This window comes from Plasmodium falciparum, assembly GCF_000002765.6.
Source record: "Plasmodium falciparum 3D7 genome assembly, chromosome: 13".
NCBI classification, from domain to species: domain Eukaryota; phylum Apicomplexa; class Aconoidasida; order Haemosporida; family Plasmodiidae; genus Plasmodium; species Plasmodium falciparum.
Window position 1 is genome coordinate 2,584,442 of NC_004331.3, and position 24,148 is coordinate 2,608,589.

General features: G+C 18.7%; 5 protein-coding genes and 1 pseudogene across 5 annotated transcripts, besides 1 other annotated feature; 4 read left to right on the plus strand and 2 right to left on the minus strand.

Annotated features, from left to right (window-relative positions):
• Positions 1-590: 590 nt before the first annotated feature.
• Positions 591-10,388, plus strand: PF3D7_1364400 (conserved Plasmodium protein, unknown function; the record flags this gene model as incomplete). The annotated part of the gene is made up of 1 exon (XM_001350319.1): positions 591-10,388. The coding sequence occupies one exon, from the start codon at positions 591-593 to the stop codon at positions 10,386-10,388; it is 9,798 nt and encodes a 3,265-aa protein (XP_001350355.1).
• A 1,559-nt stretch (positions 10,389-11,947) lies between these two features.
• Positions 11,948-13,381, plus strand: PF3D7_1364500 (exosome complex component RRP45, putative; the record flags this gene model as incomplete). Its single annotated transcript, XM_001350320.1, has 1 exon — positions 11,948-13,381. The coding sequence occupies one exon, from the start codon at positions 11,948-11,950 to the stop codon at positions 13,379-13,381; it is 1,434 nt and encodes a 477-aa protein (XP_001350356.1).
• A 934-nt stretch (positions 13,382-14,315) lies between these two features.
• Positions 14,316-16,958, plus strand: PF3D7_1364600 (aldehyde reductase, putative; the record flags this gene model as incomplete). The annotated part of the gene is made up of 1 exon (XM_001350321.1): positions 14,316-16,958. The coding sequence occupies one exon, from the start codon at positions 14,316-14,318 to the stop codon at positions 16,956-16,958; it is 2,643 nt and encodes an 880-aa protein (XP_001350357.1).
• A 401-nt stretch (positions 16,959-17,359) lies between these two features.
• PF3D7_1364700 lies at positions 17,360-18,666 on the plus strand (annotated as a pseudogene).
• Positions 17,360-18,666: a sequence feature (WD repeat-containing protein, putative, pseudogene).
• A 355-nt stretch (positions 18,667-19,021) lies between these two features.
• On the minus strand, positions 19,022-20,531 carry PF3D7_1364800 (DNA-directed RNA polymerases I, II, and III subunit RPABC1, putative; the record flags this gene model as incomplete). The annotated part of the gene is made up of 7 exons (XM_001350323.1): positions 19,022-19,087; positions 19,314-19,388; positions 19,521-19,604; positions 19,717-19,776; positions 19,880-19,961; positions 20,151-20,258; positions 20,389-20,531. 7 exons carry the CDS (start codon positions 20,529-20,531, stop codon positions 19,022-19,024), a joined length of 618 nt encoding a protein of 205 aa, XP_001350359.1.
• A 1,424-nt stretch (positions 20,532-21,955) lies between these two features.
• On the minus strand, positions 21,956-23,609 carry PF3D7_1364900 (ferrochelatase; the record flags this gene model as incomplete). The annotated part of the gene is made up of 4 exons (XM_001350324.2): positions 21,956-22,664; positions 22,833-22,938; positions 23,229-23,315; positions 23,459-23,609. The coding sequence occupies 4 exons, from the start codon at positions 23,607-23,609 to the stop codon at positions 21,956-21,958; spliced, it is 1,053 nt and encodes a 350-aa protein (XP_001350360.2).
• Positions 23,610-24,148: the final 539 nt, after the last annotated feature.

The window sequence follows — 24,148 nt, forward strand, 5'->3', positions numbered from 1 at the left end:
TTTATTTTATTTTATATTATATTATATTATATTATATTATATTATATTATATTATATTATATTATATTATTTTATTTTTCTGAGGTTCTCATTAAAAATAGAATTGTTTATTATTACATTTTTGTGGTAAATTATAAAAATTCTATTCATCGTACGACTTATATATGATATTATTTTTTTAATATTTTTTTTTTCACATGGTTGTTTTTTTTTTTTTTTTTTTTTTCTGAAACTATGTGATGAAATTTATTATATTCGTCTTCTTTTAATTGTCTTTGAATATTTTACACATATAATTATGCTTATAATATAATATTTTGGAAGAAAAAAATAGGAATAACTATGTGGATGTGTATATATGTTTAATAAGTAATATATATATATATATGAAAAACTATATTTAGACATAAATATATATACATTCATATATTTATTTGGGGAATAATTATATTTTATTTTTTTGTTTAAATTGTTAGTAATAATATATATTTATATATATGTATGTACGTATGTGTGTATATGTATATATAATTATATAATATTGTTATATATATATACATATATATATACAAATTGTACCACATGAAGATATGGATTTTGCATACAAACAGGAAGCGGAAGAAGATTGTTTAATTAGCTTAGATTATATATTAGATAAATATGACTTATATCGAGATAATATTATAAACAATGTTGAGTTAAGAAAACTACTAGATAGATTTATTTTTCAATACAACAGTATTGATGAGTGTGAGAAAAAGTTGTTAGAACTTTTGAGTAATAATGAAAAATATGGTATGGATAAGATAGAAAAATATTATTTATTTATTACAAATATAATTAAAGAAATATGTCACATTGAATTAATACCTATAATATATAATAAAATATTACAAGAGAAAGATAAGAAAGATAATACTTTTATTGTGAATCGACAAGAATTTTTAAAAAATGAAAATAAAAAAGAATCTGAAGAAGATTATAAAATAATATCAGGATCTATATATAAAAAATATATATTAGTATTAATTAAAATATTATATCATTCATATAAATTATCTTATAATTATCAAAAGAATTTAATAACATCTATATCATATATATGTATATTAATGTCAAAATATGATACAGTTAATTTACCTCATGAATCCATACCAGAATTAATATATAGAATTTTTTGGAAATATTTTTCTCAAAATTTTAATATAATAAATGAAACATTTTTTACTCAACATAATGATGAAATTGTTTTATCTTCGTCCTGTTCTTCTTCTATGTCTAGCTTATCAGATGATTCTTCAGATTTATCCTCAGGATTTTTATCCTCAAGTGAAGATCTTTTTCGAAAAAATGATTTAAAAGCGATAGCACAAAGGATGGGAATTTCTTTAGATTCTGAAAAGGATGTTAGTAATGAAATTAGTTGTGGGGGTACACCCAAAGAACCTGGTGAAAAAAAAGTTAGAAGAAGACGAAGGAGAACTAAAAAGAATGCTACAGGAGATACTAATATAACAGGTGATGATAACAAAGAAGATATAAATAATAAGGAGGAAGGAGTTGAACCGGGTGCTGCACAATTAATAAAAAATGAAAATGCAATGCAAGACCAAGGGACTGTTGTAAAAAAAAGAGGTAAGAGAAGAAAAAGGACCATACTCACAGAAGAGAATAATAATAATAATGATGATAATAAAAATGTGAATGTTATCAATAATGATGATAATAAAAATGTGAATGTTATCAATAATGATGATAATAAAAATGTGAATGTTATCAATAATGATGATGGTAATAAAAATGTAAATGTTATCATTAATGATGATGGTAATAAAAATGTAAATGTTATCAATAATGATGATGGTAATAAAAATGTAAATGTTATCATTAATGATGGTAATAAAAATGTAAAAATTGAATGTGATACAAACACACAGAATAAGGATGCTAGTGTTAACAATAATGTTATACATGCAAAGTCAAATATTAATGAAGAGGATATAAAAACATATATACGCATAAAAAATGAAGCAGAGAAAGATAACAAGATGAATACACCTGTTTTGGTAAATACGGAGAATAAGACAAAAGTTGAAGAAAATGTGGATACATTATGGAATAAATTAGATATAAATGATGAGAATGTTTTTTTTGTAAATATTATATTAAATATATATATTAATTTATTTAATATAAAAAATATGGAAGTATTCTTATTTTATCATGAAAATGAAATTACATATAAGAAATTTTTATTAGATAATATTGAAGTTATAGTAAATCAAATAAAATCTATGATGAATAAGGTAAAAAATGATATGAGTGTATGTATAATACATTTTTTAAACTTGATTCTTTTTATTCTGATATATCTTAATGATTTAGCGAGAAAAAATAAAAAGAAAGGTCAAATGAATCACATAAAAAGTAATCCATACAATGATATAAAAAGCAATGAATGTATTAATTTAAAAAATGGTGATAAGAATAATATAATGAGGAATTATAAGACTAGTATAATAAGTAACAATAATAATGATAATGTGATAAATAAGGATAATATGATAAATAATGATAATATAATAAACAATGATAATATGATAAATAATGATAATATGTTAAATAATGATAATATGTTAAATAATGATAATATGTTAAATAATGATAATATGTTAAATAATGACAATATGTTAAATAATGACAATATGTTAAATAATGACAATCTGTTAAATAATGACAATATGTTAAATAATGACAATATGTTAAATAATGATAATATATTAAATAATGATAATATGTTAAATAATGATAATATGTTAAATAATGATAATATGTTAAATAATAATAATATGATATATAATAATAATGTTAGAAAAAGTGTTTCTGGGAAAACAAAAAAAGATACTTCGATAATTGAAAAAGCCGATTGCTTATTAAGAGATACACAAAAAAGTGGAAATATTGGAAGATATATTTCTAATTCTAGTAGCGAGATTTTAAAGAAAAATATTTCTTCTGGAATAATTCATAAGGATTTATCAAATGTTAGTAGAAAAAAGGAGAATGTTACAAATAGTTATAATTCAAGTGTTGAAAGTAAATTAAATAAAAACTTTTCCTATAGTAATGATACAGTATCTGTTAATAGTAGTATATTTAATAATAATATAATAAATAATAAAACATTTAAGAAGAAAGGTATATTATCCAATCATAGTAATAGTAGTTATATGAACAATAGTGATATAAACAGCATATCATACAATAAAAATAATATAACATCATTTGATAATAATAATAATAATAATAATAATAATGTAAATTATGAATATTGTAGTAATGTTGATTTATGTTCTAATAGTTTTAATGATAATAATAATAATAATAATAATAATATTATGAGTGAAATTAATTATAATAGGATAAACCATGAAGGTACATTTCATAGTATAGAGAATAACAATATTACAAGTAATAGTTATAATATTCATAATAATAGTGATGATAATTTTATACATAATTATAATAATATTATGACGAAAGGGTCGGTGGATATAGATAATAAAATATATAACTCAAAAAATAATATTCATAATAATATGAATAATAATATAAATAATAATTATGTTGGTGCTTTTAACAATTATAATAATATACCTTATAATGATGTATCAAATAATTCAAGCTTAGGTAATAAATATAATAGTGATGAGGATGACTTATATGTTTTATATGATGAAAATAGCTTTATTAATAATTTTGATTATGTTAAAAATATAATTGAGAAAAAGAGAAAAGGGCTTTATTATGTAATAGTTGACACTATTAATAATTTATATAATACAACATTTTTAGAAATATTAGATAATTTATTAAAATGTGTTGAAATTTTTTTTAATGATGAAAATGTTGTCATAGTAAATAAAATATTTTCTTATATGTTAGAAAGTATAAATTATTGTAATGAAATAAATAAATACAAAATTTATATGTTCATATTAAGTAAAATTGATAAATTTATTAAAATTAAACGTTATAATGAAGATAATAATTCTACATTAAATAATTATAATTGTTATTTTTTATTACATCTCATACTTAATATATTTAAAACATCTAAGAAAGAACGAAATATTTGGACTATATTATTTGAAGTGCATTTAAGTAAAACCAAGAGAAAGCGATCCTCAAAGAGAAATAATTCAAGTTTTAATATGATAAAAGTAAATGTAAGTAATAATAGTAATAATATAATGATAAACAAAAGTATTAGTAATAATAATAATAATAATATTGTTCTAAGTAGTAATGATGTTGACAAAAATAATAATAATAATAATAATAATAATAATATATCTTATAATAATAATATGTATTTATCCTCCTTTTTAAAAAATAATAAAAAATTGAAAATTATAAAAAGTGAAGATATAACTACCTGTAATAAAAAAAAAGTACAAGAAATAGATACCAATTTATATGATGGAAAAAACTTTATATTAAATAATATCATAAATTTTTTATTAGAATGTTGTATAAGTAATGGTTGTATTATTAGATATATGAGTTTACGAGTTTTTTATAAGATGACCAAGTTATTTATTTTATATATAAAAAATAGGAAATTAGAATATGAAGAATTAATATTAAAAAATTATTTAATAAAATCTGTTTATCAGAATTTTTTTGTCTGTATATTTAACTTTTTAAAAGAGCCCGATACTAATATATATGTATATGTTAAATTAAGAAATTTATGTATCAATTTGTTATATATATGTAGCAAATTAATGTCATCAAATTTTCTGAGTGATTTTTATGAAAGGGTTATATGTTCTAATTTACATTCGGTTAAACGGTTTTACAAAACGGTAGAAGAAAACACAACCAGTGGTAATAATAATGATAATAATGATAATAATAATGATAATGATAATAAAAATGATAATGATAATGATAATAATAATGATAATGATAATATTATTAATAATAATAATAATAATGACAATAATAAGATCCTTTTGGAAGAGAAAACACAAATACAAAATCAAGGACATCTAGATAAAGAACATAATAAAAATGTCGATGAAAACTCTCCTTGTGATAATCACAACCATTTGAAAAGTGCATATTCTTTATTCATAAAAAATTCTAGAGACCTGTATTTATTTACATTAATGGTTATATATAAAAAATATCGTTGCATCGAAAATTTTAAAATACTGAAAAAGATTCTTAAATTATCAACCGAAGAGATTAATATTATATTGAATAATTTAATAATTTCTGCACATCATAATAATAGTAACAATAATAATAATAATAACAACAACAATAATAATAATAACAATAATAACAATAATAATAATAATAATAATTGTAATAAAGATGGTGGTGTTGTTCGGACGAGAAGAAAAGAAATTAATAAGGTTGACAAGTTATATATAAAAAATATAAATATTGATGATTTTATACCTAAAGAATATTACATAAAATTGAAAAATAAAGGAGATGATAAAAATAAAGAAAAAAATGATTTAAAAGAAATAGTATATAAGAAATTATATTTTATAAATATCTTTTTTTTTAGAGAATTAAAAACACATGATTGTTATGATAATACATTTGTATATTATATATATAATTGTATTTATTGTTTTTTCCATATATATATAAATAGATTTGCATTCTTTATAATATTTATAAAACAAGAACATATGAATCTTCATGATTATATATATTCAGATATATGTAATAAAGAAGCACAAATGGATACAACATCTGATGATTTTAAAAATGTTCAAGAATTTATTTCTCAAATGTTGGCATTGTTAAAAAGTTATCTTCATGTTGTTATATTAATTGAAGATCATATAATTAAAACTAATTTGGAAAATTTGTTAAAAAAGAAAAAAGGAATAAGAGGAAGGAATAAAGGTAAAGACGAACGGGATAATGAAGATATTAAACTATATCAAGAGGATGTGAAAATATCCCATTTTAATATACATACAAATGATAATAAAAACAAAATGTTTGATGAAACAAATAAATTATATGATGAAGATGATGAACAAATTGAATTTACAAATTTAAGAAATTTTAAAAAATTAATAATTATAGAAATACAAAGATTTTATTTACTATTTGTTAAGTTGTTAAAAATGTTATTATTATTAAATAGACAAAATGGATATAGTATAACATGTTTTGAATATTTTTTTTTCAAACTAATGAAATTAATAGATAATGATATTATAGATATATATACGAAAAGATATATATTTAAATTTTTGAAATATTTTACAATTAAAAAAAAATTCACAGATATTGTTATTACGAAAATTAACTTTTTATATTCTAAATTAAAAGAAAAGAAGAAAAAAATATGTCATATGCTAATAACAAAAGAAATTAAAAATAATGATATGCTTTATCCATATCTTAACAAATGTATAGAGGAAAATTGTGTCAATGATGATTTATGGAAAATTAATGATGAAATGTGTTCATTGTCGAAATCTGAATTGATTAAAAAAGATAGAGAAATCGATGAAGAGGATGTTGAAAAAAATTTAAAAGATGGTATTGTCGAAAATGTAAATGATATAGATGACAAGGTTAAGGTCAAAAGAAGAAGAAGAAGACGACGACAAACAGTGGATGGAATAATAAATAAAACGTCCATAGACGATAATGTTGATAATAATGAAATCAAAATGGAATTAAGTAATAACAATGTAGATAAAACAAATAATCAAACATGTAATAATCAAAAGGAAAATGGTAAACATGAATCTATAGAAGAAAATGAACAAGAAATAAATAATAAACTTATAAATGAAACTATAAAAAAGGATGTCGGAATATCCAATTCTGAGCCTTTTAATATGAATAATAATATAAAAGATGAAAAATTATATGATCAAAATGGTAATAATAATGAAACGATTACAATAAATACAGATGAACAAAAGGAAAGTAAACTAATAAGTATAAATAATAACCAAAAGATAGATGTTGAACAAAATGATGTATCTAGACGTACCAAAAATGAGAGGAAAAAAAGTTCCAAATTTTTATTAAACGATCAAAATGGTAATAATATACAACCAAATGATGAAAATCAAAACATTCAAGATGGTAACAATAATAATAATAATATTAAGAGAAGGAGAAGAACTCGAAAAAGAAAAGCAAATGATAAATCGGGAGAAAATCACACATTAAATGAATCACTTAAAAAAGATGGAAATACAAATAACGATATTTTGGAAGAAGAAGATAAAAAATGTACCTTGTCCGTATACGAGAAGAAAGATACAAATGATTTAATGTGGTTAGATTCGTATGTTAATTTTTATGTATATACAAATAAAAAAAAAAAAAATAATTATGATAATAACAATAATAATATTTGTGATGATGGATTTAATACAGTCGAATTATTAAACGAGAAAACAAATCATTATATATCAAATATAAGTTTGTGTTGTGAAAATGTAATAGAAGAATTAAAAAAATTTAATTTTAATAAAATATACAATTTAGAAACATTTAAAGAATTAAAATTAGAAAAAAAGTTTTATGAAAATATAGAATTATATTTATTAAGTATTTTTGTATTTGAAAAAAATAAAAATATATGTGATATATATTCATTTAAGGAAAATTATAAACATATAAACGATTTAATAGAATATTGTAAAATGTGTAATATAGAAAAGGGACTAGAAATAATTGTAAAATGCTTATTTACTTATTTAAGAGAAATTAAATTAGATAAAAAAAGTTATGTATATAATATGATAAAATTATTAACACATTCATTCTTATATATACCTTTTCGAAGGTATACAGCAACTCCTTTTATATTTATATCTTTCTGTTCTTTATTTAGAAATTCAAGTCGTACGTTTATGAATAAAATTATTATTCACAACTTCCTCATAATATGTTATTCTTATATTATGCTAATAAAAAAACAGCAAGTCGATTTAAAGCGACAAATGTTGATTGATAAAAGGAAAAAAAGAAAAGAAAAAAAAGGGAGTCAACATATGAAACATGATTTGGAAAATGAAAATTTATTGGATAAAAATATGTGTACGATAATGCAATCGAATGTAATAGAAAAGACAAAGGGAGAAGATAATACAAATAATAATAATATAAATAATAATAATAATAATATAAATAATAATAATATATATAACAATAATGTGATTAATATAAAAGTTGAAAACATTCCTTTTAGTTCTTACGGGGGAGAAGAAAAAGTTAATAGAGATAAAAAAAAAAAAAAGAATAATAATAACATTAATGAAATAAGAGAAGATCTAATCAAAGATGTGGGAGAATGTATAAATAATGATAATTTGATAAATGATAAGAAACCCTCGAAGGGTAAAAAAAGAACTAGTACTACAACAGAAGGTACACAAATTGTTAGAAGAAGAAGACGAAGAAGTAATAGTAGTACAAAAGAAATTGATATAGATATTAATAATAATATAAAACTTTTGAAAAGTTTACAAAATGAAGAAAAGGACTTAAGTTCTACAAATAATAATATTAAAAAGGATAATATTACTAATTTGTTGAATAATAATATGGAAACATATAATATACAAATTCAAAATGAAATAGAAATAGATAAAAAAAATAATAAAAAATATTTAGAAGATAATTTATTTTTACATTTAATTAATTTTTATATAAATTTCTCATGTTCTGTTTATTTTCATTATTTAACACACTATGAAAAAAATTTTGATATATTGAAAAATATTATATTTTTAGGTTTAAATAAAGTTTTGGAAAAGAAGGAGAATAAGAAACTTTCTTGTTTTGTTTTGTCTTTATTGTATATTTTAATGTGTTTATTATTAAAGGTTAAAATAAAAGAAGAGTATATATTAACTTTAAATAAACACAAAAGCAATAGATGTAGTATGAAAAGGAAAGAAAAGCATGAAGAAAATAATGGATTTGTAACAAATAATATTTCGAAGTATAATATGCGTAGTGATAATATACAAACATCAACGGTATCAATGAATTGTCTTAATAATGATAATATGGAAATTCATCATAATATTAATGATAATAATAATAATAATAATAATAATAATAATAATAATAATAATAATAATAATAATAATAATATTAATAATAATAATAGTAATAATAATAATAATAATAATAATAATAATAATAATAATAATAATAATAATAATAATAATAATAATAATAATAATAATAATAATAATAACAATTATTATAATAAGTGTGCTCCTAATTATTATGCTTGTAATAATTATCACACAAATAATGATATAAGGAAATTTTTTGTAAAATACCTTATTAATCTTATAGATGAAAAAGAATGTAAGAATATTTATCTTATTAATGATAAGAAATATTATAAATATATAAATAAAATCATAGATATAAAAAGTGAAGAAACATTAAATTATTTTAAAAGCTATTTTCCGAACAAAATATATAAAAACAAAATGGATAAATATATAGAAAAAATATTTGTTTTAAATAAAAAAAAGAAATTATTTTTTATGTCATCATTTAATTTAAAAAAAAATATAAGAAAGATTAATTATTATAATAGTATATATTCTAATAAGTTTTTATTCAATCTTTTATCGGAACCAATATTATTTGAAAAAGATAATAATTTATTAATTAATACAGATTTCAAAAAAAATATGAATCATGATAACAACATGATGAGATATAATTTATTAGATTATATAATATATACATGTTTTTATATAATTTTTTGTAAAATAAAATTAATTAAATTAATGAAAATTATATATAAAATTAATAAAAATGATTGTGAATATGTACCAATGAATACATATATATATAATAGAAAAAAATATAGTATATGGCAATTTTATTTAAGTATAGAAATATTACATTTAATTTTTTCAAATATTAAATATGTTCCATTTAATTCTATCAAATTAATATTAGATATATTTTTAAATAAAATATATATATCTATATGTACACATGATATAAAAGAAAAAAAAAATTTAAATAAATTACAAAATATATTTTACGATTTTTTCTGTCAAACCTTTTATACATATCCAGAAACATTTACCCATTTACCACATTTTATTTACCAGTATCAAAAAACGTTACATCTCTTAAATTTATTATCAAACTCAGTAGTATGTAAGAAGAAAAAACAAACACCATCTTATTATTCTTTAATTCTTGAAATTATGAAAACATGTTTCCCCAAAATTGATTCAGATGATGTAAATGAAGAAAATGGAAAGAAAAAAGTAGAGGAGAAACAAGGTATTGAAAAGTCACAAAGGATGTTGAGAAGTAACAAGGCAAATAAAACTTAAATCTTCAAACATATAAATGAAATATATATATATATATATATATATATATATATATGTACATATATGTACATATATAGGTACATATTTGTATTATGTTTATCATATATGTAAAAATAAAAATGATGCATTTTTTTTTTTTTTTTTTATATATATGAATAAAACCATACGAATTTATTTTGTGTGTACTGTTCATATTATATGGACACATATATGAAGACATGTATATATATATAGTATATATATATGTTAACGCCATTTTTTCCTTTTTTTTTTTTTTTTTTTTTTTATATGTATATTTTTTATCCAATTTAGATAAAAACATATTATTATCCATTTATACGTATACTTTTAATGTTTATATAGTATATATTTTATTTTTGCATTTGCTTGTGCTATATTTATGTATCTATAATTTTTATATATTTTTATTTTATATTATTTTTTGGTGATTTATTTTATTATTTTCATAAACTTTGAAGAACATATAAATAAATAAAATTAAAACTGTATAAACATAACAAATGTTATAACAGGTATATTATATAGTTTAGTTGGGTATACAAATTTGTTATATTTTTATTTATTTATAAAAATACAAGAAAAAAAAAAGAAATAATTATATTTCAAAATAAATAAATAAATAAATAAATATATATATATTGTATTTTCTGTTAATTCAAGCTTCATTTCAATGAAAAGATGTTCATAATACAACTCTTCAGGATTTATTAGATCATTATTTAGGATAAAAAAAAAAATAATAATAATTCATTTACAATGTAGATATTAATTTTAATTATAATATTATGCTGAATTATAAAATGGTATGTTGTGTATACTTTTTTTATTATTAATAAAACACAAAAAAAAAAAAGAAATTATAAACTCTAACATTCAAATTTTGGTTATATAAGAAACAAAAATTTTAAAATATATATATTACATATATATATATATATATATATATATATATATTTATTTATTTATCATAATGTTATAGTTAATTATGCTCTCCCTTCATTCATATTATATGATATATATTAAATATAAATTTTAAATATGTTAAATAGTCAACAAAAAAAAAACTTTTAAAATGATTAATTATAAATAAATATTATATATATATATATATATATATATATATATATATATATATATATTTTTTTTTAATATGGTTAATAATAAAAAAAAGAAAGGAGCAATTTGCAATTTTGATTTCTTTATATTTATTCAAATATATATATATATATATATATATATATATGTTTATTTTTGATGTATTTATTTCATATATTTTTTATAAAAAGCGTATTTATATTTAATATTATATTTTTATATATATAAAAATACATACAGATGGAATATTAGCAAATACGAATTTTTTTTTTTTTTTTTTTTTTTTTTTTTTTTTTCCACCTTTATTTTATGTACTTTTAAATAAATTTTTTGAAAAAAAAAAATAAAAAATAAATAATCTATATATATATATATATATATATATTTATATATTTATATTTATTTATTTATTTGTATTATATAATATATGTGAGTAGAATATAATGATCATCTGTAACAATAATGTTAATCATTTTTGGAAAAATATAAAAAAGAATATAAGATTAGATGGTCGTACTTTTGAAGATTCTAGAAATGTTTGTATAAATTTTTTAAAGGATTATGGACATGTAGAGATATCAATTGGTTTTACAAAAGTTATTTGTAAAATAACAAGTGAAATTGTAAAACCCCATGATAGGAAATTAAAAGAAGGGATATTAAAAATAAATTTAGATATAGATAATTTTATTGAAGATAATGAGAATAGTGATAATATGAGTGATGAATGTTTAGAAATAAAAAATATTATAGATAGAGTATTAAAAACAAGTAATATTATAAATTTTGAATCATTATGTATTATTCCAGGTAAAAAAGTATGGTGTATATGTATAAATATTATGGTAATAGAAAATGATGGGAATTTAACGGATGCTTGTTATTTATCAGCTTATTGTGGTTTAGTACATTTTAAAAATCATCAAGTTAGAGTAATAAAAAATGGAGATATTATAATCGACAAAGAAGAGATAAACTATTCTCCTTTATCAATACTAAATTCTCCAATCGTAACTACCTTTGCTTATTATGAAGAACATGACGTTTGTTTAATTGATCCTTGTTTACATGAAGAAGAATTTATGTCTTCTAAAATCTCTATAGCATTAAATAAGAACGGTAATTTAATAAGTTTATTAAAACCGGGTGGAATACCATTAGCTTGTTCACATATTATGGAATCTATAGAAATAGCCAAAAAAAGAATACTTACTATACTGAAAATATTAGAAGATACTTTAGAAGAAGACAAAAATATAAGGAGTTATCTAACAAAAAGAAATCTGCATGTTAAATATTCATCAGCTCCTGTAACCATTAGATATGATAATTCTTTTAAACTTAAACCAGATATCTCATTAGAAAGGTATACAAAAAATACTCTAATTTTTGAAGATACTATAAAAAAAATTGAACAATACATACAATATAATCAAGTCCAGGAATGTTTAAATAATATGAATGTGAAACTTGAAGAAAATGATCAGGAGGAAATAGAAACATGTACTTTAAAAGGAGAAGGTAATCTAAATAATCCGAATTTTATTGATCCTATGAGAAATACTAATTTATTAAATCCTACAGATATAACAATAATAAAAAGACAAGAATTTGTGGATAACCATTATGATGCAAATAATAATAAGTATAACACACAAGCAAATAAAACATTCAAAAAAGAACTTATTGATTTTTCAAATTTACTTACACAAAATCATAAGAAAAGTAATAATTTATCTAATAATCAAAAAGATATTTCTGAGCAGCATGATAACTCACAAGAGTCAAGTGATGATGCATCAACCATAAGAAGTGACGAATCTTCAGATATTGATTTTTCCGTTGCAATTAATCAAAATATAAAAAAGAAAAAATAAAATAAAATCAAATCAATTATATATGATTATTTACATGTTTATCATTTGAATAGTATATTTTTTGTTAAATAAACTAACAAACAAAAAATTAAAAAGTAATGAGAATTTTTTTTTTTTTTTAAAAGTGTATCTTTTAAATTTTTTTGCATATTCTTAAATTTTTTAAATAAATGTGTTTGATATATATATATATATATGAATAATTTTATTTAATTGTTAATCTATTTAAAGTAATAAATATTTTTATATATTATGAAAAAATTATATAATATATATATATATATTTTAATAATTATCATATTTATTTTGAATCATCCTTATATTTTTAATTACCTTTTTTTTAATACTTTCTTTTTAATACATTTATTTTTATTTTTTTTTTTTTTTTTTTTTCAACTTGAAATTTTTTTCTGTATTCAGTAATATAATATAAAAGAAGGAAAAAAAAATACATATTTGTATTTTTTTTTTTATTTAACCTATATTATTTATATTTTTTTTTTTTTTTTTTTTTGTATTATGAGATATACACAAAATTTTCTTATAAGTTATATTAAAAAAAAAAGAAACACATTTTTGCTAGGGTCACATTTAATATGTTTGTAACAGTAATACAATAATTTTGAATATATAAAATTTATATGAATTTTTTTTTTTGTTTTTGTAATTTATAAGAAAATATATACCTTAATTTTTTTAAGAGAGCATATTTAAAATATTAGGATTTAATGGGAAGAATGTTAATTGAAGGTATAATAAATATAAATAAATAAAGATATATATATATATATAATATATATATATTTCTTTTTAATGTGTATATGGTTAAAAATGTAATTTTAAAAAACTCTTATTTGAAAAAAAAGAGAAAAGTTCTTGATCACTGAAAAAGTTAAGAACTCATTTATTTGATTTAAGAAAACCAATCGGCACAATGCCTAGATTGGTTATATTTTATTTTTTAATTTTTGTATTTATGAAAATTAATTGTATAAATTATAATTCATTTTCAAAAAGAAAAATCAATTATCATTTAATTAGAGATAAACAGGAAAATATTAAATATAAATATTTAAGAGAAGATGAAAAATTAAATCTTTCAAGAAGGAATAGAACAAAAAGAACAAAAGAAACAAACGGAGGAACACAAAGAATAAAAAGAATAAAAAGAATAAAAAGAATAAAAAGAATAAAAAGAAACAATTTGTCAAACATATTTTATAATAAAAATGATTATATGATAAAAAAAATAAATGTACCAAGAACATATTTTATTAAAAATATGGGAAATAGTTCTTTAAAAGGTTGTATATATAAAGAAAAGAAAACCATATTCAATATATACAACATATATGATGATAAAAATATTATGAATCCAAAAAATTTTGGAAATGAAGATGGAAATTTATTAAATAAACTAGGGAATGATTATTCGGATAAAGATTCTTACAATAAAAATATGAATGATAAAAAACAAATCGTTTTAGATAATAAAAATGAGAAAATGTATATCGAAAATATGAAAAAGAATCTAAGCAGAACAGATGAAGTTACATATAAATATGTTGAAGAAATGGAACTGAAAAAAATAAACATCAAAGGTGTTGATATTCAATATAGATTATATAATTTAGAAGAAGGCATTTATATTGTTGATAAAGAGAATTATGAAAAAATAAAAAAACTTTGGGATAAAGATGAATTAAAAAAAGCTAAAGAAAATTTTGAAGATACCTTCGATATTAAAAAACAAGGAATTAAAGATGAGGATTGGATTATGTTACCTTTTGAATATGAAGAAAATAAAAATATTAAATTAGTAAAAGCAGATTTTGATAATCCAACATATGATTATATATTAACATATTATGATAAAGAAAGAAATTATTATTGGGAATACAAAAGAAGAAATTATTATAAAATGTTTAAAAATACTGTACATGAAACTCCTCCTTACAAATCTGATTTAGAAGAAGATAAAAGATATTATGGTAAAGAAATTATTATACCAAAGAAAAAACTAGATAATGATATTTTTAGACAACCAATGTTAAGTGATGTAATGACTTCGGGTTGTAATAGGGAACCTTTAGGTTTCGAATCTTGGAGATTTGTTAAATATCCCTATGGTAATTTAATAGAATCACAAAAATATAGTAAATTATATTGTGTTAAAAAAAATGATAAAGATAAACCTAGTATGAAATATCATTATTTAGGTAACAGCAATTTAGCCGTATCTGAAATTTGTTTAGGTACAATGAATTTTGGAAACTACGTTAATGAAAAATTAGCACATGAATTATTTGATTATGCATTTGAAGAATTTCAAGTCAACTTTTTTGATACAGCTGAAATATATCCATTGCCAGCTAGCGAAAACTATTATGGACACTCAGAAGAAATTTTAGGAAATTGGCTAGAAGCCAAAGGTAAGGCAAATAGACACAAATTTGTTATAGCTACTAAAATATGTGGTCGTACGGATAAACTTCCTTGGATGAAAAAGTATAAAATTAGAACTGAACAAAAAAATATATTAAATAAAAGAAATGCAGATATATATAATGACAATAATTATAAGAAGGACCATTACATAACCAACTCGAAATCAAACGAATATTCACATAGAAATAATAACCATATGTTAGACAAGGAGGATAACAAAAATGGTTATGATAAATTAAAAGAACTAAAAGAAAAAGAAGAATTATATTTAAAAAAAGATTATGATAAAATAAATAAGTTTGAAGAATATGAAAAAGAAAGATTAGATAATAGTGCTAATTTGATAACATTAAATAAAGAAAATATAATAAATAGTGTAGATAATTGTTTAAAAAGATTAAAAACAAGTTATATTGATTTGTTACAATTGCATTGGCCAGATAGATATTATCCTGATCAATCATCTGGTGATTTTAGTCATGTATTATATGATTATAATAAATATTATGATGATTTTATACCTTTTATTGAACAATTACAAGCATTAGATGAATTAAAAAAAAAAGGAAAAATAAGAGAATGGGGCTTAAGTAATGAAACACCCTTTGGACTTCTTAAGTTTTATGAATTATGTAAACATTTACATATATCTCCACCAGTTTCTGTACAATTAGAATATAATTTATTATGTAGAAATGATGTTGAAAAAGGGTTTCCAGAAATATGTAGACCTCAAAATACTAACATTTCTATATTAGCTTATTCACCATTATGTGCTGGTATATTAACGGGAAAATATTTAGAATATACTGATTATACTACAAAAGGAAGAATGCAAAAATTTCCTTCGTATATGAAAAGATTAAGAGGATCTATAGCTACTTATATTATTAGAGAATTATATTATTTAAGTCAGAAATATTACTTCCCAAATTTAACCGTAGCTGCATTGAAATGGGTTTATACACGATCGTTTATAACATCTACAATTATTGGTGTTTCAGATTTCTTACAATTGAGGGAAAATTTATATTCTTTAACTAACGAGGTATTGTTTACGGATAAGTTGGAAAGGGAGATAAATGCTTTACACTGGAAATTTAGGGATCCAATCAGGATAATACAATAACATAAATATATTGGAAAAGGAATAATATATTATATTATTCGTGTTTAATTTGAACTTACTTTTATTTTTTTGTAATTTTTTTTATTTATGATTTAATTTATTTTTATTTTTGTTGTTTTTTACATGTGTAGTAAATTCCTATTTATTATAATTAAAATGTATATATTATAATTTCTTTTTTTTTTTTTTGTTTTTGTTTTTTTCTTTGCACAAATAAAATATTTATATATAAATGTGTACATATATATATATAAACTTATATATTTTTTATATCAAAATAAAATTTTAACTGATAATTCTTATGATAAATATAAAAAAATAAGATAAAAATGGAAATAATATATGATATATATATATATATATATATATATTTTTTTTTTTTTTTTTTTTTTTTTCTTTAAATGGTGAGTAAAAAGGAAGCTCGGTTTTATTTGAGTAATCATTTGGATAACATAAATAGTGCCATATTTTATGAAGAAAATGTTTTAATTCCATGATGTGATTGTGGTATGGTTACTTTATGAGATTTGGATGATAAGAAATGTATAAAGAATTATAAAGTATCTAATTACAGTTGTTTATATTCTGATTTTTTAAATAGAGATCATTTTTTTTTTGTCAAAACAAAAGAAGGGTTTATTAAAATTATGGGATATAATACATGATACAAGTATTACCAAATGGAATGTAAATAATTTTATCTTTGTTAAACCGTATCGTATAAACAACGATCATATTGTTACTCCTATAAAGCATGATCGAGATATTGCTATATATGATATAAAAATTAAACAAGAAAATAGTTTGGAGATGTATTTTTTTTAATACAATGAAAAGAAACATATATTAAAAGATAAGAAATTATTATGATAATAAAGGTTATAATATAAATGACAAATTTTGTTGACGCAATAAAAATTTTACTACATATGATGATTGTAATGATGACTATAGTAATAATTGTAATAATAAATGTACACATTTGAACCTATCTTATGGACAAAACAATTATAATGTAACAACAAGATATAATAAATTAATTATATGTTTTAAGGATATAAACAAGTTGAAAATGTTGAATTAATTTATATTAACTCAGAAAGTAATAATAATAATAATAATAATTGTTTTGGTTATAATAAAGTGGGAGCAATTAATAAAAACAAATTATCATATACAAAGATACAGATGTATAAAAAAAAATTATCGATATAAATCCTATTCCTTATATAGGTCAAACATATATTATGGTTTGATATGGGTCTTCCTTATTTTGTGTGTATGATTATAGGATGATACCAAATTTTTTAGAAACCTTCTTTTTAAATAATATGAATAATACTGTTTTATGTTATCATATTAATAATAACAATTATGTTGTTAGTATAAATAATAATGTTCTATATCATATAATCATTGGAAAAGATCAAAAATTTTATACCAAAAATGTAATACAAAAAAAAAAAAAAAAATTTAATAATATTGTAATATTGTAATAAGAAGTGAAGATAAAATATTTATATCTTTTACAAACAATACTAATATAAATATATGTGATTGAAATAATATAAAAAAAAATTGATTATATATCATCTTACAAATTTAATTATCCTAATTTTATAGATTTTCATAAAATTCCTGGATTTTTTTTGAAATAGCAGAAAAGAGTAAAATTTCTATATAGGACCAACAAGCATCATATTATAATGAAGACATATAAAACTAATATTAAAAGGAAAACAATTATGTATATATATCTATATATATATGTTTTATTTGTTCATTCATTACATATTTCAATTTTACTTATATTATTATTTAATTATACAGATAATTTTTTTTGTTTTTTTTATTTATGCCAGATTGTTTTTTTTTTTAGTTGTAAAAAAAAAAAAAAAATTAAAAAATTAAAAACAAAATATTACATAAAATATATAAAATGTAAAATATAAAAAATTAAAGCTCAAAAAAGAAAAAAAAAAAAAAAAATACAATATATTTATATATATATATATATATATATATATAATTTATTAGGTATATTAAAAAAAAAAGCTTGCATATTACACTACCAATCTGTAGGTAACATATCTTCCTGCTGTTTCACTAGGCCTAATAATTTTAACAACCTAAATAATAAAAATAGAAATATATGTATATATATATAAATATATATATATATATATATATATATATATATATATATATATATATGGGATGGGAATAAATACAGTATTAATATATCACAATCTTATATATAAAGATATTTTACTCATTTGTACAGTGAACATTCTTTGATTATATACAATATTATTTCTATTTAATGATTTTTATTTGTTCATTTATTTATTTTACCTGTCCTTTTGATAATCCAAAATAACGACACACAGGATCGACATCTTGAATTCTTGGTAATTTGTTTTCCATAATCTAAAAAATAAAGCAATTCAAAAAAAAAAAAAAAAATATATATATATATATATATATATTTAATTGTACATATAAATTTAAGTATTAAATAATATATATATATATATTTATTTATTTATTTATTATTTTTACTTTATATCTTTGGAGCAAGTTTTTTTTTTCATCGCTTGTTAGAGGAATATGTCTGGGGACTAATTCGTGTTTTGTTATATTAACCTATGAAAATTTTAATAAACAATAAAAAAAATATATATATATATATATATATTTTAATAATTATAGTTTATTTTATATTAATTAATTTTTTGTTTGTTTGTTTATTTTTTACCAATAATTCAGTATCCAAAAAGTTTTCTATAATGTGTCTTGGTGCTGCTTCCTTAATGGCCTATAGGAAAAAAAACAAATATAGAAAAAATATAGGATGATATATATTTAATATATTTTTTTTATTTTTGTAAATAAGCATGTATATCTATATATTAACTTACATCTCTGGCAAAAGGGGTTAATATATTTTGTGTTACAAGAATAGCACGCTGAATTGATTTTTCTTCCATCCTTTCGGTTAATCTATTATAAGGAATAAAAAAAAAAATAAAACATAAAACATAAAATAAAAAATAAGATGAATAAATAACAAACGGTTTTTATATAATTATTTTATCATTTTATCATTTTATCATTTTATCATTATATTATTTTATCATATTTGTGTTTGTTTTATTTATTAAATTATTTATATATTTATTTTTGACTTACTCCCTTAGTGGTTTAACCCCTGTTTTTTTAACTTCATCAGCAAAATAAACTATAATTCTATTGTTTGAATCATTTTTATGAGTAGTACTAATACCCATTTTAGATCGTCTATAAGATCAAAGACAAATAAAAAAGATCATATATGATAAGAGAACATACTATATATATATATATATATATTTACATGTATGTACATATCTATATATAGCATATAATATTCTCATATATTTTGTATTACTGTCTATCATTATCCTCAAACATTTCTTTGAAAGTTGAAAAGTTTTCAAGCTTTTCTCTTGGAGTCATAATATAACCCCTATCCTCCAACATTTCACAACACGTTTTTCGACATTTATAAAACCTCGTTACTGGATCTTCCATATTTTCTTATTTTTTTAAAACATAGAATCGGAATAAAATATGTAATGTTATTAAATATTTTAATTATTGAGTATTCAATTGGAATTAAGGGGATGGGTATTTGAGAAAAAAAAAAAAATAAATAAATAAATAAATAAATAAAATAAATAATATATATCTATATATATATATTTATTTATTTATTATTATTTAAAAATGCTTTTATAATTTATTTTATCATCTCGGATATCTTCTGTTTAAAATGTTTTACATTTTAATATATTTTTTCATATGTTTTATTTATTACATTCGTTATTTAATTCATATTATTATAATTTGTCAGCTTTATGTTTTTCTTTTTTTGTTGTTATACAATATTTATTATATCTTTCATAATATATTATAAATATAGAAGAAATATGAATTATGGAATATAAATATATATTTGTCAAACGGGCTTTTAATAGTTATTCATACAAATATATATATATATATATATATATATATATATATATATATATATATATATACTTATCTATTATAAGATATTATTATATTATTATATTTTTATTTATTTATTATTTTTTTTTTTTTTTTTTTTTTTTTTTCTATATTGAAGAAAGGAAAAAAATGAGTCATAATATCAAAATTATATTTTCACATATATAAATTAAGATATTTCATATAATTTATTATTACCATAAAAATTAAAAATTTATATAATATATATATATATATATATATATATATATAATAATATATAGGGAAAAAAAAATAAAAAGAAATTGTACGTATAATAATATATTTTTTTTTTATAGTATTATATATATTCATATTATAATATATAATATATACTATTATTTATATATTATAATATTCTATATAGAGGATTTTTTTTTCTTCAATATGTTTATAACATGTTTATAATATAGAACAAATATTTATATTTTTATACTTAATAAATATTAATGAATTGTGTTAATAATTTAAAAAAATAAATAAATAATTATTTGTTTCTTTGTGATAAATAAATAAATAAATAAATAAAGGAAGGAAGGCATTAAACATATAATATAATAAATAAACCACAAAATGGAAAAAAAAAAAATATATATATATATATATTAATCCGTTGTAATAAATATGTAAATATATATATATATATATATACATGTATAGTATTATATTATTTATTTAATAAAATAGGCAATTATCATACGATGACATATATGAATGTATAATATGCCGACGTTATAATTATAAATAATAATGATATTAATATAATAAAATTTAACATAAAATTAATATGAAATTAATAAAAAGGAAACTTCATATAAGTTATTATTATATTCGAAGGGAATATATAAAACCAATATATATATATATATATATTTATATTTATATTTATTTATTTCATTTTTAATCATTTTTTTTCGCTTATGGATTTACACCCATCCTATTATATTTTGTTCTATAAGATTCATTATTAGTTTGATACCAATTGTTGTATCATTCAAACAATTTATATATCTTAAATTTCCATTTGAATATTTACGAAATAATTGTTGATAATGTATTTTTATTTCTTCTAATGTTTCTAAACAATCTGAAGAGAAAGATGGGCTAACAATATCTATTTGTTTATATCCTTGTTTAGCTAGCCTTATTATGGTATCTTCAATACATGGTTTTACCCATTGTTGTCCTTTAATTTTTGATTGAAAGACTAATATATAATCATCTTTATTAAGATTTAATGACTTCACTAATTTTTTTGTACTTTCAATACAAAAGAAAGGATATAAATCTCCTTGAATAACATTTCGTATAGGTAAACTATGATACGAAATAATTAACTTTTTACTTTTACCATAAAGTTCCCAATAATTTTCAATATTTTCTTTCATCGTATTTATAAAAATATCTTTCAAACAATATCCAGATATAAATCTGAGCTCAGGTACATTACTCCAATTTTTTAAATTTTTACCTATACAATCCAAAGTTGAAGAGACAGTACATTCTGCTGATTGTGGATATAATGGAAGGACTAAAAGTTTATTTATGTTTTCTTTTTGGAGATATTCTAAACCTTTTTTTATGGACCTTTCTCCATATCTCATACCATAACTAATGACAACTTTGTTATTGTACCTAAAAATAAAGAGGTCATTCAAAAAAATATCAAATCTCATAACAGAGGTACATATATATATATATATATATATATATATATATGTATGTATGTATTTATGTATGTTCCATTATATGTTTAATATTATATAATAATATACATTTTTATTATTATAATTTTATTTTTACTTTTCGTTTAGAATCTTCTTTAAAGCTAAACACTGATTATGAGTATTAACACATAATGGTGATCCATCTTTTATCCATATACTTTTATATTTTGATAAGACTTTGCCTAATCAAAACACAAAAATATATACGCGTGTATTCATTAATTTTGTGAATAACTATATTTGGGTTCTTATAAAGAGAAAAAAAAAAAAAAAAAAAAAATTATATTATTATGTATAATAGGATTGTATTTATATATGCATCTCTATAAATGATAATATTGAATGTTCATTTTTACATTTTTTTTTTTTTTTTTTTTTTTTTTTGTTCAGACATATAAGATATAAATACTACACTATATTATATATATATATATATATATTTATATTTATTTATATTTATATTTATTTGTACCACTCCTGAAAGGTAATACAAATGTGTACAATATTGGAAGCCATAAAAACCTGTTCAATTTTACAACTCGAGGATCAGTCAAAAATTCTACAAAATATATATATATATTTATTTATTTATTTATACATTTATATAACAAATGAATGATAAAATATTTAATCATTTATGCCTTTCTATAATCTGTTAAATCTGTTTCTTTATAATTAATTTTACAAAAATGTTAAGAATACCCGATAAATATTTATATAAAGACCAGTAGGTTAGTTTTTCTGGGCTTCCTAAATTTGTAATCAGTATTCCTATTTTACTTTTATTAAGGTTGCTAATTTTCTCTTTTGATATTTTTAATTTGTTACAATTCAGAAAATCCTGTACGTCCATTTTATTTTATTTTATTTTTTTTTTTTTTTTTTTCTTATCACTAAATAAATAAAATGTAAATAATAAAAAAGATATAAATGTATAAATATAATAGTTTTATAATATATTATGTATAATATAAATATAAGTTAAAATTTTATAGGAGAGGAGCAAAACAAATTGTAAGCAATAGCACCAAATGTATTATAATTATATCTGTTCTTAAAACAAGAAGAGCAAATATCCGAAAAAAAAAAAAAATAATAAATAAAAAAAAAAAAAAAAAAAAAAATATAAAAAAAAAATAAATAAATAAATAAATAAAAAAAAAAATATATATATATATATATATTTATATTTATATTATACCTAATTTATTTATATTTTTTTTTATACATTTATAAATATTTTTAAGAGTTATTTGTTTATAAAAGGATTTAACTATTATATATGTTATATATTGTTAAAAAATTGATTTTTCATATTTTCTACATATATATATATATATATATATATATATATTTTTATTTTTTATTTTATCCTTATATAAAATAATTAAA